General features: G+C 54.1%; 1 protein-coding gene across 1 annotated transcript; it reads left to right on the plus strand.

Annotated features, from left to right (window-relative positions):
- The first annotated feature begins 731 nt into the window (after nucleotides 1–731).
- Nucleotides 732–16208, plus strand: LOC149523344 (uncharacterized). The gene is made up of 9 exons (XM_089770035.1): nucleotides 732–3859; nucleotides 4626–4919; nucleotides 6076–6120; nucleotides 6567–6611; nucleotides 7407–7490; nucleotides 8532–8556; nucleotides 10439–10488; nucleotides 11646–11677; nucleotides 14745–16208. Exons 2-9 carry the CDS (start codon nucleotides 4661–4663, stop codon nucleotides 14796–14798), a joined length of 594 nt encoding a protein of 197 aa, XP_089626161.1. The 5' UTR covers nucleotides 732–3859; nucleotides 4626–4660; the 3' UTR covers nucleotides 14799–16208.
- Nucleotides 16209–17592: the final 1384 nt, after the last annotated feature.

Consider the following 17592-nt stretch of genomic DNA (forward strand, 5'->3'; position numbering starts at 1 on the left):
TCTTGGTCAGCAATTGGCATATCTCTGTTTATAGCCATTCATGGTCACACAGCCTGGGCCTTCTGCTCTGTGTGCCCTGTATGCTCCAGGCAAGCAAAAATGGATGTTACAAGGGGGTTCCTGTCTGGCTACAGTTGGTCCCTTCTGGCCTTTACATGTACGGCCACGAACATAAACTGCCCTGAACCCTCGTGAGAGTAGACAAAGTGGAGAGAGCGAGAATGAGACAAGTTAATGTGTGAGGACAAAAATAACATTGTGAGAGCGGGTTACTGAATCCCACAGCGGGTGATAAACCCCACACTATTGGGCTGCTATTTTGGGGTCAGGTCTGGGGAGAGCTCAGTGCTGGTGTGGGGTGGGGAAGAGGCATTTGCACAGATGATTCTGCAGCTGCTCAGGGCGCTGTGGGCTCATCCTGTGGTTCCCACCCCACACAGCTGCACAGAGCGGCTCCACTGTGTGTGCAGAGAGTCGCTGAGCAGGGGCGGCAGCTCACCACAGCAGCTCTCCTCTCCCTGCCCTCTTCTGAGCAGCAGCCTGTCCCTCTAGACCAGCAGTGTCTGGCTCCATCACTATCCCCTGCAGGGCTGGGCAGACCGGGTCTCATTCTGCCCTGGGCTTTGGACCAGGGAAAGGGAGGCAGGGGCTGTGACTGGGGGAGACTCGGTGAGATCAATTCAATCCCCAGCTCTAGATTTCCCAGCTCGTTTCTCTGATATTTTTCCTGATTCCCAGTCCCGTCCCATCCAGCTTCTTCCCTCTTTGGCTGTCGTAGCCCAGGGTCACTGGCCTGCCAGGCATGTAGGAGTTTGGTCATTGTCAGCCAGGCTCTGGGAGGGGTGGGGGAAAGTCGGAGGATCTTGTGGCCAGGCCAGTGGATGGAGGATCATGACCTCTGGGTTCAATTCCTGACTCAGATGTGGACTCCTGTGTGGCCGGGACTCAGTCTCTTATTGTGCCTCAATATCCCCATCTCTGACATGAGAAGGCTCCACCCTGCCTGTGAGAGAAACCACAGAATTTAACACTTAGCGCCTGTCTCTACAGGCTCTGCACAACTGACTGATTTCACGTCACTGTTCTAACGCACTTGCCTAGAGAGAAGCCCTCCTAACTCCTTCCAGGGGCTGTGCGGTGAGGCAGCTGCAGGGTCTGAGCAGCCCGGGGGACTCACTCTGCGGCTGCTCTTGCTTTCTGTCTCAGCTGCGTTTGCAGCTCTGGCTGAGGGTGGGGGAAGAGGGTGAGGCCCCTTCTTCACATCCCGCTATGGACTGCTCATGATCCCGGCAGCAACCTCCCTTCACTCGTCTTTCCCCACTTTCCCAGTTCCAGTACCTGTTCATGGGCTGCGCTGCCAGCTGTGCCCAGCTGCAATGCCAAAGTGCCAACTGCTCCAAATGACCCGCAGCCCCGGGGATCACTTGGGAGTAGAGCTGCCAAAACCCTTTGATCTACAAACGACCATTTCTAACGGCGAGAGGTTTTGTCCAATGGTTTAGTTTTTTCCAACGTTTCCATTTCTTCAAAGAGAAGTTTGAAATATTTTTAAAGAAACATCAGGAGCATATTTTAAAATGTTTTTTTTCCAGTTTTTCACATTCCTTTTTGCAAAAGATTTACATTTTGGATTCCTCCTCCCTCCCTTTTTCCCCTGATGTCTTTGGGCCACGGCTCAGAACAGCTGGTCTCCAGCTGTGCTCCACAGACTGAGTCCCTGAGCGGGGTGGTAACCCAGTGAGAGGCTCAGCCTGGCTGCAGGGGGCACAGCACAGTTTAGCCACAGGTCTCTGGGAGAGGGAGACTGCACCACTCAGAGTTGGGGGGGCACAGGCTGTGGCCCTAACAGTGGTAGTGTAGTCAGTTTCCGAATCAACAGGGAGTTCACTACGCACCACGTTGACTTACTCCTGGTTAGCAGGGAATCCAGACCACACCATGCTGACACCCCTTGGTGGCCACATTGTGGCCCTGATCCCCGAGGGTCATGCCACACTCCCCCTCGTCCTGGCAAACCTGCAGTCTCAGTGGATCTATACTGTTAGATGAACAGGCACCAGACACCACAGGTAGCTCCTCCAAGTCAGAGAGGGCTCCAGTCTGCAGCTTCCTTTGGGGCAGTGTTGGTCAGGGATCCATGTGGTCCAGCCCGGTCATTGGCCCCCACTCGGTTGGTCACTGTTCCTTGGGTGGGAGACCAGAGGGAGCATCCATCTCCTGCAGCGGCTGGACTCCAACTGAACGGTCAGCACAGTCCTTTATACTTCCAGCCACACCCCTCTGCTTCTGGGGGCGGGGCGAGACTGGACTGGCCACACTCACCAGAACACATCGTTGTAGGCGGGGTGGTCAACCTGCCTCACTACAGGCCCAGGACTCCTTGGCTTTTTTCTTTCTCACCTTTCTTTCTGCCCTGATTCCCTTACTATGGGCTCAGTCCCACTGATTCTGGCTCACAGGTCACTTCTGGATGCTCTTTCTCAACTGCCTTTTCTCCTTCCCTATCTGGCCGTGCCCTGGGCCTGTCGCTCAGAGGGGACAGCAGATTTCTCAGTTGTTCAGAATGGGGACGATGGTGGCAGACAGAGCAGGGTGGGCAGAAGTGACTGGAGCTGGGGTTGTAGCACCGGGCAGATAAGGAAGGAAGTGGAGGCCAGGGGTAGGTGATCCCTGAGCATTAAACTGACCCTTGAGTAAGGGTCCCATGAGGTCCAGGCCCCATCTATGTTCCACAGAAGCCCAGAAGGAATTGCCCACTGGGGGAGGGCTGTACTTCTAACCAGGGACTGGAGACCAGGGTGGGGGAAAAGGGCCATCCAATATTCCCCTCCCAAACACCCACTGACCTTTCACTCTGGCCCCGCTGTGCCTTTAGCCAGGGGCTGTCTCGGTCCCCAGGCTGTGAGATAGGACAGGGCACGTTTCTTTACTGGTATGGTTAGACTCAAACAAGCAAACCGAGCCCCTTTGGCTCTCAACCTTCAACCCTAAATAGAGACACTGCGGTTGGACTGGGGAAGGGAGGTGGTGCGGGGCAGGAAATGGGGAACAATGATGAATATCAGACCTGGGGAGGAGACAGAGCAGATCAGACACAGGCTGTGGCATTTTTGCTGTCAGAACCCTACAGATCCCACGAGGCCTGGATGCAGGGAGAGGGGCTGGCTGGAGTATCCAGCCCTGGCGAGCAGACAGGCTGATCGGATCAGAGTAGCAGAGATTCCCTTGTGAGGAAGTCAGAGAGAACTGAAGGGGCAGGAGGGAACAGGAGCGACTGAGGATTGTCCTGTCCTCACCTATCGGGGAGAGGCTGATTGGTTCCCCGATGGTCTCAATGCTCCTGTCTCTGTGCCTCTTGCTGCCCGGTGAGTACACGGGAATCCTGGGCTAATTCGGAGCTTGGTGGGAGGAAACAGAACCGAGAGCAGCCACTGGCCCGGAGTGTCGGCAAAGCCTCTTCAGTGGGCGAGAAATGGGAACCAGGGTTAACACAGAGTGTGAGAGCTGCTGGGCCAGATCCCAATATGGTGTAAATCCGTGTCGCTGCACTGGAGTCAATGTCAGCTTTCACCACCTGGCTCTCTGGAGATCTGAAGGGAAAGGAGAGCCCAGCGCAGCCGAGGCCTGTGTGCTCGAGGAATCTGCCCTGCCCGAAGCTAACGTCCTGCTGGGTTTGCTCCTGCACCAGAACAGGACTCGGGGATTTTAAAGGCAGGTTTTGTCCCTGACAAGGAGCCTTCGAATACGGGCAGATTTTATCTCCAGCACTAACCACACGTTTCTGTTCCCTGTTTCATTTCTGTCCCCTTTCTGTTCCCAGCACTGAGTCCCAGCAGCCAGGCGATCTGCTCAGCTCCCGGTGAGTCCGTCCGTCAGTCTGTCTGTGCCCAGACACGCTCATGCTGGGGGGTTGGCATTAACAGAAAAGGCTTCCAGCTACAGAAGATTAGGATTGATTATTATTGTTACTGTGACCTCACATGCCCCTCTCAGGCACCGAGGCCCCGTCGTGCCAGGTGCTGCACCGCACTCCTGCCACACGTGAAGATCTCGGGTCCCGGTGCCCGCAGAGCTGACAGTCTCAGATCTGACCATGTCCCCCCATGACCCAGCTGTGCTGCAATAACAGCTTGTTCCAGACTCAGCCCTTGGGCAGGGAGAGCCCCTCCCGCCCTGCCCCACAGAGCCGTGTCAGCACCTCGGAGCCGCCCGCACTGTGCTCCATGCACGTGGGCTATCCCAGCCGTCGCTCGCACGGGGCCGTGCATCCAGCACACGTTCACACCCCTCTCAGCATGGTCTCTGCTACCCCCTCCTGCTCTCAGCACATTAGCACCCACCCCTCCCAGAGCTCCCTGGCTCTGCTCCAGGGGATTGTGGGTGGCTGCCCAGTGACCGTGCAGGTACCCAGGTGGACTGTGAGAAAAGAGGCCAAAATCCACACATTCCCACAATCCCCTGTGGAACCTCTCCGGCTCTCCGGGACTGTACCCTATCACTCCTCCAGGGCCACTGATCCACTTCCCAGCTGCAATCCATTTCCAGGGCAACCAACTTCTTTTAGTAAACTGCTCCCTGGGCAGCCCCGCACAGCCCCATTGATGGATTTCACCCTCTCTTCCCAGGTGCTCTTCCTGCCCCCACCCTCTACCTTAATCAGATGCATGCTCCGGAAGCCAACTCTGTGCAACTCCGGTGCCTTGTGGACTTCCAGCTCCCGGTCACCCGCATTGTCTTCTGTAAGGATGGGGAGGAGCTATCAACCCAGCAGGCCATAAAGGAGAAGATGAATTACAACTATGACCATCTGCTGTCCAGGGGCAGCGCTGGGAATTTTACCTGCAGGTACGAGATCAAGGACAACAACAACCGGGTGAGAAGATCTAAACTCAGCCCTGCCCAGCACCTCAGTGTCACTGGTAAGATGAAGTAGGTTGTTATCCTCTGTGCGAACCAGTCTTTATATGGAGACATGACGCACGGTCGGCTCCCAGAGAGCAGTGGGGGGTGGGCGGCTCTGGGAGCAGACAGTGGGTAGAGGCAGCAGAGCCAAGCCCAGAAACCTGGCCCATTGCCTGTGACAGGCAGGGAGACAAGGTGGATGTGACTGGGGGTTGGCGTTTTGGAGCCCTCTGCTCTGTTCCCAGCCCTGCTCAAGCGACCTGCCCAGCCCCTCCTTGTCCATACAAGGGGTGACTGACCAGTGTGAGCTGTACCGCGGGGGCAGGAGCGCTGGGCTAGTACCAGGGGCGGTGATGAGCACAGGGAAGCTACTAACACTCAGCCGGGCCTAGAGCGCAGGGTCTCCTGCCTCGTAGTGAGCACCAGCCCCCGGCTCCAGGAAACCTCTGAGGAGTCTACACCCATCCCCCACTACCCAGCTTCTGCACAGAGGGACAGGGCTGCCAAAGGCCGGTGGAGTGTGCGGCACTTGGCAGGCCTGAGGGAGTCGGGGGAGCCCCTTTGGGGAGGTTCCACCCAGGGCAGAGCCCTGTCCCATGGGACTGGTGCAGGGCTGGGCTCAGCCATCGCAGCCGCGTTTCTCACACTGAGTGTCACCTGGTGGTGCTGATGGGCCCAGATTCCCCTTGTCCCCCTGGCACAGGCAGGCGAGCAGCAGAGCCGAGGAGTCAGACCCCCCAGCTCTGACGGCTCCTGGGTCAGACCCTGGGATCCGAGCCTGGCTCTGCCCTCTCCCACCCAGCTCTCCCCTCGCTGCATAGAGACTCTGGGTCAAACGCGCCCCTGGGGTAACTCCTCTGACTGCAGCACTTACACCAGGGGTGGCCCCAACTCTCTGCATGGAACCCAGCCTGTAGCGGGGAAACTCAGTGTGAGACTCAGAGCGAGAGAGTCCAGGAGCCAGCAGCTCCACTGTGAACTGACAGAGCCCTGTGGACTCCAATGGAGGGAGGCCAATTTACTCCCACTGGGGATGTGACCCAGTGACTCCAGGGTGTGATGCTGATTTGCACCCACTGGGGCTCTGGCCCAGGCGCCGGCAGAACCACTCGGTCTGTCGCTGGGGGCGCGTCCCTCCTATACGGTGCGAATCTCTTTGCCCTTGTCACACAGGCGGCGGGAGCAGCAGTGGTGCAGCGGAGGGGCCGACTCGCCCAGGTAACGGGCTATTGCTTTGTCACACCCTGGTTAGCAGAGCCCGGCTCTGTGCCCCCAGCCCCGCCCTCAGGGCACAAAGTCTGGGCCAAACTCACCCCGGAGCAGGTACCTCCTCGGCCTGCAGCTCAGTGACCCCGGCTGCTGGTGCCGTTCCCCAGGGCAGAGGGCTGCACGGCCTCTGGCATTGCTCACGTCCCACATCCACCCTCTCCTGAGCACACAGCTAGTGCCAAGGCCTCGTGCTGCCCAGGGTGGGATCACCCTGCGGTGAACTGCAGCCACTCTGGGGAGAGGAAATCGGGTCTAGTTGCCGTGTCTGTCGCTGGCTGCTGGGAGGCCTTTACACAGAGTCCTGGTGCAGCCTGAGTGAAATGGGAGGTGCGTCCCTGCGGGGGCTGCAGGCATCTCTCCCACACGGTGCAAATCTCTTTGCCCTTGTCACACAGGCGGCGGGAGCAGCAGCGGAGGAGCAAAGAAACCGACCCGCTCAGGTAATGGGCTATTGCTCTGTCACCCCCTCATGGGCAGTGACAGAGGCAGGGGCAGGCAAACCTCCCCAGGCAGCCAGATGTGCTCCGCCCCCATCCTCCTGGTGCTTCCGTGGCTGGCTGTCTAGTCCCCAATGCCCTGGGGTGGGAGGCTGGGCCCATGCTGCCTTCCAACCCTGAACTGCGGTGCCAAGCTGGCAGGGTCTGTGCTGCCTGCACTGAAGGTCTGTGAAGTCAGAGACTGTGACGCTCGGCCTTCCCACACTGCCCAGCCCCTCGGCACGTCGGGCAGGAGGCATCTGGTCTGTAGGAACCAGCAGCCACAATCACAAGTGGCAGAGTCGTGGCACTGGACACGGGACTTGACTCTGGTGGGTATGGAAGAGGAGGAACTAGCTTTTTCACCCACACTCTCTGGTTAGCAGTGCCCAGTTCTGGGCCTCCAGCCCCACCCTCAGGGCACAAAATCTGGGGCAAACTCACTCCAGGGCAGGTACCTCCTCGGATTGCAGCTCAGTGACCCCGGCTGGGCTGGGCTCTGCCGGTGCTGTTCCCCCAGGGCAGAGGAGAGCATGGCCCCTGGCATCACTTATGCCCCATGTCCACCCTCGCCTGAGCACACAGCTGGTGCCAAGGCCTTTGCACTAAATCCCTGAGCAAACCTGGGCTGTTCCCTGCTTTTCTTAGTCCTCATGATAGCAGGAGGGGTCACTTACCACATGACTCGGCCAGCTCCAGCCAGTGGGGACTGGCTGGTGGCTGCTTGGAGGGGCCATTCACAGCGAATTTCTTTCCTAGGGCTGAATCTAAAGCTCCTGTTGGGAATTACGGTCCCTGCTGTCCTGGTGCTGGCTGTGGTGCTTTATCTGCTGGGAAGGAAAGGTGGGTATGAGAGTGAGGCTGAGCCCTGTTAGTAAATGTACAGACAGACGTGGCAGAGACGCCCCCTGAGATCTCCTGTCCCCAGTGTGCCTGGGATGGGAGGAGAGAGATGAGATAGACAAGGTGAAATGGATCATTTGTTTTCAGGAGGCTTCCTGGGGGCAAAGATCAAAGAGACAATGAAAGGGAATGTCTGTGTGATTAATTATGTGTGTTGCAGTAGCCTCAGTTAGGGGTCAGAGCACCACTCTACTAGGTGCTGTATATTATTTATGGGCTAAACTTTAAAAACAATGAATAGTCTGGTAGCACGTTATAGACTAACAAAACATGTAGATGGTATCATGAGCTTTCATGGGCACAGCCCACTTCTAGATGACCGGAGTTCTGAGTTTAGGATGTGCAGACCCAAAATAAATAGGGGAGAAGGGAGAAAGGGAGAGGGACAAAAAAGTAGGTGGCAGGAAAGAAGGAGCAGAGGGTATGAAAATATCAAAGGGAAAAACAAGTAGGCAGAACGGGTAACCAGTCTACGGCTCAGCCAGGGTCGTGTGTCTGGATGGAATAACCACACGCAAGACACTAAAATTGCAGGTCAGGAAGGCATCCCCTAGGTGCATGGAGGTAGGGGGAGGTGGTGGGATAGGAGGTGCTGGGGGAAAGAGGGAGTGGTGGGTGGGAGGCGCTGGAAGGTAGGGGGAAGGGAAGGTGGTGGGCAGGAAGCACTGGGAGTGAGGGGGAGGGGGTGAGCAGGAGGCTCTGGGGGCAGGAGGAGGCGCTAACGGGGGGCTATCCATTGGATGCCTTTTTTTGAGCACCAGGAGTTGGCACCTCTGTGGTGAGACTTGGGGCCAGTGCTCCCATGGGCGGTCAGTGGCGCTGGTGGAGGAGAGGAGAGCACCAGGCCAGGCCGTGGAAACAGGGTTCTGTACCAAAGCCAAGATGAACAGGGGCTGTGTTGCTCATTTCTCTCTCTCTCTCTCTCTGTGCCCACAATGAATGGTGTCCCCCTCTCGGATCACTCTGCCTCGCTGCTTCCAGTTGTGTCTCTGCGAAGGGATCACAGGTAGGAGGAGATTATTCCCTCTCCTGGTCTCGTTTTCTCTCAGGGGCTACGTTTAGGCTGCATCCTTCTGTTGACAGAGGGATGCAAATCAAGCACGTCGAAATTGCTAATGAAGCCAGGATTTAACTAGTCTGTGCCTCATTAGCATAAACATGGCCACCGCTTCTTTTCAAAACGGAGTTTTTTTGAGAAGAACGGCAATTTAGACTCGGCTCTGTGGAAAATAAACCCTTTTTCGACAGATCCTGTATTCCTCAAAAAGGAGGTTTACAGGATCTGTCGAAAAAGGGTTTATTTTCCACAGAGCCGCGTCTAGACTGCCTTTTCTTCAAAAAAACTTCATTTCGGAAAAAAAGTGGCAGCCATGTTTATGCTAATGAGGCACAGGATATTTAAATCCCAGCTTCATTAGCAATTTCGATGTGCCTAATCTACATCTCTCTGTTGAGAGAGAGGTGTAGTCTGGACACACTCAGGGGAGGGGTCAGTGCGCTCTGCCCCACAGAAGGGCTGGTGGTTGCACCAGCATCTAGGCTGAGCTCAGCTCTCCTGCTGCCGGCAGTGCAGGGGTCAGTCTATTTGTTCTGGGGGAATTTTTGAAAAGCCCAGGGCAGGATGAGAACTGGGGTTAAGGGACATTCAAGGCTCCCTCTCTAACCCTGTTCCCTTTGCCCTCTGCCACTGTGCAGCCTGCCAGGCCAGATCCAGCTCATTCTGAACCCTGCCTGGCTCATGCTGGTCTCAGGGCCCCAGGCCTGGTTCATCGGCTGCACGTTGCCCTGCCAGGGACCCCAGGAATTTGACACGCCCCCTCGATGGGCGACGCAAGGGGCATTCTGGGCACAGACAGGGCCCGGGGTGTGGGGAGGCGAGAGGCAGTTTCCAGGCTCTGCCAGTGTCCGGCCCAGCCTGGGTTCCCAGTACAGCGACTCTGCCAATAAAGCCAGTGGGGGCAGGGGCCAGCTGTGCCCTGCCTGCCTCCTGAGCCTCCCTCACCCATACAGCTCTGAGCAGCTGCCCTTCCTGCCCTATGGCCAGTCTCTGCCCCCAAACACCCCACCCTGCCCCCTGGGCCGTGGGAGCGGGATAGCAGGCAGGGCTGGAGGAGAAGAGCCTGGGGATGTGAAGTTAGAGCTTCCACGCTCTGCAAAGACTTCACAGCTCAGCCTCAAGGTCAGTGCTCAGATTCCCAGCCCTGTCAGTGTGAGCAGGCCTGGGCCAGAATTCAGTTTTAGTTGGGTGGAAAATAAACAAGGAAATGACGAGAGAGCTGAATGGAGAACCAGCCACGTACCTGTCCCCCTCACGTGATTCCCCTGCCCGGGGGAGGACTGGGGCACCTCCTGTTGTGTATTGGGTTGCAGATATAGATCTTGTTGTTATAGTAACTGAGTAAGTCACTGGGGTCAGCCCAGCTCGTTTGGGCTTGTGCTAGTCAGTTCTGTGCTATGCAATAAATGGGCACTTGCAACTACTCAAGCTCTCTGTATGTCCACTGATTTCTTCCTATACTGTGAAACTCCCCACGACAGAACACCTCCCCTTCCGCTCCAGGCCTCTTCCTGCCAGCGGGTGTGGGGCAGTCATGCTGGCTTCCGGAGTGATCCAGCCAAGAGCTGGGGAGAACCACCTCGCTCAGCTGCCTCCTGGTGACTGTGGGAGCATCCAACACCCGCTAGAGGCGCCAGGCCCCCCACTAGACCTCTGGGCCACCCAGAAATCTGACCCCTTGCTCTTCCTGCCCATGGCACTGGGCTGCACATGCCCCCTTACGCACACACATCGCCCCGGCTCAGAAGAAACCGACTCTCAGTCAGATCTCTGAGAGCAGGGAGAAAACACGCGGCACGACTGACACCCCGTGTGCTTGTCACTCCCACAGGGAACGAGCCTGGCGAGGCGCCAGCTGCAGTCCTGGAGATCAGATTGAATGTAAGAGCTCTGGGAGGGCATCAGGGCGAGGGAAGGTCACATGCACATGAGGAGGAAATGTGGGGCTGGGAGTAAATGTGTTAATTGGTGGGGGGTGGGCAGAGCTGGCCAAGAGTTTCAACTACCAAGAGGAAGAGTTCGTGGGCTCCCATGTCTGGTGCTTCTGCGGTTCCTTTGTCCCCTCTTTGCCTATGACCCCCAGGCTCCTCTTTGAGCCAGGCTCTCCCCTGATGGACCACTCTCTCCCCTCTTGCTGGCGGTTGGCAGTACATCCTGGGAGTCCCTGGCTGTGGTGCATCATGGGAGGTGAAATCCAGCCCCCCAGTCCTGCGGGTGGAGGAGACTGTCAGCACAAGGCCATTGAACTACAAGTCCCATGTGGCACCGGGGTGGTATTTTTATCACCATTTCTGGGGTCAGTCAAACATTTCAGGGTTTGGGGGTTTTGCTGAGAATATACTGAAATTTTCTGCCAAAAGCTGATTCTGTTTGTGCCAAAACAGCTCTGTGAAAAACCCAGACACAGTTTCCACTGAGCATCTTCAACAGCCTAACTTAATCCTTCGGCTACTTCTACACTGGCATGATTTTCCGCAAATGCTTTTAACGGAAAAGTTTTCCGTTAAAAGCATTTGCAGAAAAGAGCGTCTAGATTGGCACGGACGTTTTTCCACAAAAGTACTTTTTGCGGAAAAGCATCCGTGGCTAATCTAGACACGCTTTTGCGCAAAAAAGCCCCAATCGCCATTTTAGCCATCGGGGCTTTTTTGCGCAAATCAATACTGTGCTGTCTACGCTGGCCCTCTTGCACAAATGATTTGCGCAAGAGGGCTTTTTCCCGAACGAGAGTAGCATACTATTTCTGCAAGAAGCATTGATTTCTTACAGTAGGAAGTCAGTGTTCTTGTGGAAATTCAAGCGGCCAGTGTAGACAGACGGCAAGTTTTTCCGCAAAAGCAGCTGATCTTGCGGAAAATCTTGCCAGTCTAGACACAGCCTTTTGGTATCCCCTAGCTCCATGGTGCTCAGGGCTGCCCAGGGGGCCCTGCTCTGGCTGGAGGAGGAGCCATGGGGTTATAATTCCTGCTCAAGGAGGTGCCTTCCCTTAATGGCACGTACACCCAAGTGGCAATGTGTAACTGTCATTCTCTCCCCAGATGCCTCCGTGGAGTCCCGGAGAAGTGCCAGGGTGAGTCCCAGCTTTTACTAAGGACAAAGTGATGTGAGAGCAGAGAGCAATTGGTTTGCCTGTTCCTGCTCGTCAGGGACCCGCAAACGTGGAGTCACTCAGGGTTCCCAGGTTCAGGCTGTGTCTGTTACCTCGGTCTCCCTGCTGCTGCCTCAGATCTCCACCTAAGAGCAGGTAGCTGCCTCCCTCACCTGCTGTTATCCTGGCCAGTCAGGCCCTGCCTCACAGACACACATCCAGGTGAGAGGAAAATATCCTCCCCAAACTCCACACAAGAGCGACAGGGAGAGTCCCCCACAGCTTGAAACTCTATGCAGCTACAGAAGGGCTTTCTGTCACAGAGGGATAACTGGTGTCTTCAGAGTTAAAGGTGAAGGCAGCATCCTGTTATCAGCCTGATTTTCATATACATCCTCTCATCCCCAACCCAGTCCTGTGGATAGCAAAGCTTCATTCTCATCCCTCATCTCTGAGGACATTTTGTCTTAAAAGCTTGGGAGAGATGGAGTCTCATTCACTGTCAAGGGATTTTCCTACTGTTATCATGGCCTGATTTATCCTATTTTAGTAAATGACTCTAGGAAAGGGTATTTTTTTACAGCAGGGGGTCTCAAATTCAATTTACCTTAAGGCCAGTGCCAGTCCTCAAATCCTCCTACACAGCCAGCAGGCACCCTCCTCTGGCAGGGCTTCTGGGGGTGGGGGTGGAGGACTTCATGTATTCTCCACCCTCACATCTCCAGGTCCCCCTGCTGGCCTGCACATACCCCCAAATCCTCTGACTCTGCCTGCCAACCCCAAGTCATTAAAAAACTTCTGGGGGGCCCCACCGCTGCCACCAACAGTACAGTGGGGCTAGAGTGGCTTCCGGCTGCTAGCTCCATGCCCTGGGGAGGTGTGTGCAGAGTCATTGGTGTAAGCTGTGACACTATTCACTCATGTTGTGAAACTCACTAGATACCAGTGATGCCAGCTCTCCTGATCTGGTCACAAGCCTTTTGATAATTGGGATTTTTTTTTGGGGGGGGGGAGAACAGGGAAGCCCCAGCTACTTTATCAGAATAAGCCAGATCCGAGAACCTCACTGTCTGATGCCTCATGCGCAGCTGTCAACTGATTCATCTGACTTAGGTGATCATCCCCTTGCCAGTGATCTAGGGGGCACAGCCTGCGGGACATGGCAGAACGGAGCGGTGGGGGTAGTTCCTCTTACAGGCCGGCTGCACTGCCCCCTCTGGTGAAGGGCTGTATTCCCCGTGCAACACCCCAACAGAGAAAAACTTGGCAGTGTAGATGCACCCTGAGAGAAATTTCTGTGTGTGTGTGAGAGAGAGAGAGATTTGTGTCTGTGTGAGATTTGTGTATGCGTGTGAGAGAGATTTCTCTGTGTGTTTATGACAGAAGCAGTTTTCTTTCTGTGTGTGTATGTGTGAGCGAGAGCAAGAGAGGGTATGTCTACACTACCCTCCTAATTCGAACTAGGAGGGTAATGTAGGCATACCGCACTTGCAAATGAAGCCCGGGATTTGAATTTCCCGGGCTTCATTTGCATGAAGCCGGCCGGCGCCATTTTTAAATGCCGGCAGTTCGAACCCCGTGCCGCGCGAGTAGCTAGTTCGGATTAGGAAGCTCTGCCCTCTCCCGAGCATCCCCACCCCACCCAGAACACACGAAAGCAAAACCCCAGCATTGCGAAAGTGAAAGTGAAATCCCCGGGTAGCAGAACACGGAAGCAGCAGGAGCAGCGTGTCAGCTGGGAGGGCGCTCTTGGGAGAGCTCCCCAGCCGATGTGCTTTATGACCCCAGCACGGGCAGCCTGTGCGGCCTCTCAGACCCAGCAGCGCCCTGTGGGCATGAGGGCAATGTGGGCTTGATTCTGCTGCAAGCCCCATGGGCCAGGGAGTCCTGCCCTGCAGGCTGGTTTCAAAAATGTTTTAAAAAGTCTCAGTGAGCCAGATTGGGCTGGTTCTCGGGCCGCAGATGGCCCGCGGGCTGAGACTTTGAGACCGTCCTCATTTCATGTGAATTCAGCAGCGTGTTGCACCCTCCCAACATTTTATATTTTGGTCTCCCTTTTGACCTATGCAATTGGCCAGAGTATGAAGTGGCATTAGTCGTTGTACTGAGAGGAGATAGTGATGAGAGAGCCAGGCATGTTGGGTGATTCAACCCCAGTTATTTATACAGACTCTTCTACAGAGGCCTGTTTCCCCGGACACAACAGGAACCGGACACCAGGAGACACTTTCTGGACACTTGCTTCCCAGCCTCTTCCCAGCCAGCACTGTGCCCAAAGCTCACTCTCTCTCCCACTACTTTTTCTCAAGGTCCTGTTCCAAGTGCACCTCTGGCTCTGTCCAACTTGTTGCTTTTTCTGGTTGCTTCTAAGGTGTGCCTGCTGCTTGTGTTACCCCCCTGCATTGCTTCTCAGACCTTTGGAAACCCACCAGAGCACTTGGTCCTGCCACGCTGCAGTCTTGCCCTTGGGCTGTGGGTGCCCAGAGCTTCAGCAGATACTAACGATGGGGGCATTTCCTATTTCCCATATTTTTCCTTAATGGCAGGGTACTTATCACAGCCACCAGCTTCAACAAGATGCTGTGATTGCCCACAGATTAAAGGCACAATGATTGGGAGCCATCGACTCACAAGAATACAATACTCAAAATTGCCTAGAACTGTGATAGACATCGCCATTGGTAACATCAGTCATTAACATGAAACTGGACAGGAAAATACAACACTGCCTGCAGCATAGAAGATAATAGCGCCCCAACATAAGGAAAACCCGTCACTACCTCCAGTTGGCATGGAGAGAGGGAAAAGGGTCTCTCTGACCACCTGGAATATGTTTGGGTAAATTCCCAGCTGTTCTAACTGGAGGGAGGGCAGAGAAAAGCCAGACCAAGGCTGTGCAGGGTAAGGGTGGGGGGGCTATAGGTGTTTCCCAGTCTAGATGCCCCCGCTGTATGCACAGCAGGGCTGTCAGACATTTTCTGGCTTCATTTCTCTGGCTTTCAGCTGGCTCATCAGAAAAGTAACATTTCTGTGTTTTACCTTAAAACAGCCACCACCTCATAGAGAAGAGACACCAACATATGGAAACATCACTCTGCGGTAGGACAGATGTCATTAACGCTCCAGTTGCTGAAATGCCGACCCTAGCAACAGCTGTTCAGCAGGTTTGTCATCTATAAAGAGTGTCTCAGGTGTGGGACTCTCTGTCACATCCTCTTCAGTGAAGACTGATGCAGGGAATTCATGTATCTCCTCTGCAATCGACTTGTCCTTGACTGTTCCTTTGGCATCTCAGTTCTCCAGTGGCCCTGGTTGTTTAGCAGACTTCCTGTTTCTGAGGTACTTTTTGTTTTCCTGTTAGTTTTTGAGTCTTTGGCCAGTGGCTCTTCAAATTCTTTTTTTGCCTGCCTAAATATACTTTCATATTTGACTAGCCAGAGTTTATGCTTTTTTCTATTTTCCTCAGTAGGATTTAACTTCTAGTTTTTAAAGAATGCCTTTTTGCTTCCCACTGCCTTTTATTTTGTTGCCACAGAGGCACTTTTGTGTAATCTCCCGCCCAGGGATATTGAATTGAATTATGTTATGGTTGCTGTTTCCAAGTTGTTCAGCTACATTCACCTCTTGGACTAAATCTTGTGCTCCATGTAGGATTAAACCAATAATCTTCGCCTCTCTGAGGACACCAGGGCTGTGTCTACACTGGCCACTTATTCCGGAAAATCAGCCGCTTTTCCGGAATAACTTGCCAGCTGTCTACACTGGCTCCTTGAATTTCCGGAAAAGCACTGACGATCTAATGTAAAATCATCAGTGCTTTTCCGGAAAAACTATGCTGCTCCCGTTCGGGCAAAAGTCCTTTTCCAGAAAACTGTTCTGGAAAAGGGCCAGTGTAGACAGCAGAGATTTCTTTTCCGCAAAAAAGCCCTGATCGCGAAAATGACGATCGAGGCTTTTTTCCGGAAAAACGCGTCTACATTGGCACGGACGCTTTTCCGGAAAAAGTGCTTTTCTGGAAAAGCATCCTGCCAATGTAGATATGCTTTTTCCGGAAATACTTATAACGGAAAACTGTTCCGTTTTAAGCATTTCCGGAAAAGGGTGCCAGTGTAGACGTAGCCCTATAGGTGTAGCTGCTCCAAGAACTAGTCAACAATGATGTCAAGGAACTTCTTCTCTGCATCCTGTCCTGAGTCACATCTACCCAGTCAGTGTGTGGATAGCAGAAATCCCCCATTATAACTGAGGAGGTTTTTTTTAAATGTCTCTCTGATCTCCCCGAGCAGTTCTCTGTCACTATTACTATTGTGGTCAATAAGAGGACTATTGGAAACATCTAAGACTGAATGGAAGGAAAAGGATCCAGTCTGTACAAAGATTATTAGAACAATAACTAGGGTGAAAACTAATTATTCATAACCAGGGTATTAGTTTCTTAGTGTTTCTTAGCGACTGAACCCATCACAGAAGGAATTTCATTTTTTAGTTCATTTTATAAAATATTATGAAATAACTTAGGATATGTCTACACTACCCCCCTAGTTGAAACTAGGGGGTAATGTATGCATACCGAACTTGCTAATGAAGCCCGGGATTTGAATTTCCCGGGCTTCATTAGCATAAAACCGGCGCCGCCATTTTTAAAAGCCGGCTAGTGCGAACCCCGTGCCGCGCGGCTACACGCGGCACGGACTAGATAGTTCGGATTAGGCTTCCTAATCCGAACTATCTGTACACCTCTTTCCACGGGGTTCGCACTAGCTGGCTTTTAAAAATGGCGGCGCCGGCTTTATGCTAATGAAGCCCGGGAAATTCAAATCCCGGGCTTCATTAGCAAGTTCGGTATGCATACATTACCCCCCTAGTTCGAACTAGGGGGGTAGTGTAGACATACCCCCATTGTTTACCAAATAACAAGTCCATTTTATAATGTACATGTATTTTTTCATTGCATATAATCATAAAAGAAGAAAAAAATGTAAACAGGTTTATTTGAATAAACAGCAAAAAATAACCGAGGATGCGTTTACACAGTAGCGTTATTCCGAAATAACCTTGTGAGAATCTACACAGCAATTCCATTATTTCGAAATAACATTGAAATGGTTATTTCAACTTCCAGCCGAGCTTGGTATGGTCCTAGCCTGGCAGTGAGCCGAGGGCTGCAGGCTGCAGGGCAGTAACAGACAGTGTTCCTGACAGGAAAGAGGGATTGAAGGAGGCTGGAGGAGTTATCTGGACAAATATTGTCACTGCCAGGGCCTGTTGTGCAGCACTGTCTGTCCCCAAAATGGCTCTGAACTGGGCACTGGTATCTCCCCATCTCACAGCTGGTCAGTGCAGATCCCCCATTTCCTCCCTCTCACAATCCTGATGCTCTCCCCACGAGTCTTCTCCAGCCCCGGCGGCTCAGGCAGGCCCCATTTCTCCAGCATGAAGGTGATGACGGGCGCAGACATCAGGAGCAGCAAAGAACCAAGATGCAGCGAGTGGCCCAGATGATGGGGGACGTGGTCAGCTCAGCAATGCGGAAAGGGAGGGGGTGATGTCCTTCTGCAGAACAACGTGTGGGACTGCGGTGATAGAACCAGACACGGGGCAGCTGCTGTGTAACGGGGACTCTCTGCGAGCTCCCAGGGACCTAATGGTGGATCATGCCGCAGGGGCGAGGTTCCCCCAGATGGGAGGCCTGTGATGGAGACTGTTAGGTCAGAGGAGCTGGGATTCTGTGCAAAAGCCTGACAGGAGCCAGCAACAGATTCAGCAGCCCAGGCCCTCTTGCCCCTCCCCAGTATGGCTGGCACCTCACTGCAGGGGTGACCCCTCCAGCATGACGCTCAGGAGAGGGCGGACATGGGACATGAGCGATGCCAGGGGCCGTGCTGCCCTCTGCTCTG

This window comes from Pelodiscus sinensis, chromosome 18 (genome assembly GCF_052426305.1).
Source record: "Pelodiscus sinensis isolate ZL-2025 chromosome 18, ASM5242630v1, whole genome shotgun sequence".
In the NCBI taxonomy this organism is placed as follows: Eukaryota; Metazoa; Chordata; order Testudines; family Trionychidae; genus Pelodiscus; species Pelodiscus sinensis.

What these genes read in the sequence shown, in the direction of transcription:
- LOC149523344 (XM_089770035.1), top strand. Translation starts at nt 4,661, where the DNA reads ATGCATGCTCCGGAAGCCAACTCTGTGCAACTCCGGTGCCTTGTGGAC. An exon ending in AAAGAAACCGACCCGCTCAG is followed by an intron (nt 6,612 to 7,406) that starts GTAATGGGCTAT and finishes TTTCTTTCCTAG; the next exon opens with GGCTGAATCTAAAGCTCCTG. An exon ending in TTATCTGCTGGGAAGGAAAG is followed by an intron (nt 7,491 to 8,531) that starts GTGGGTATGAGA and finishes CGCTGCTTCCAG; the next exon opens with TTGTGTCTCTGCGAAGGGAT.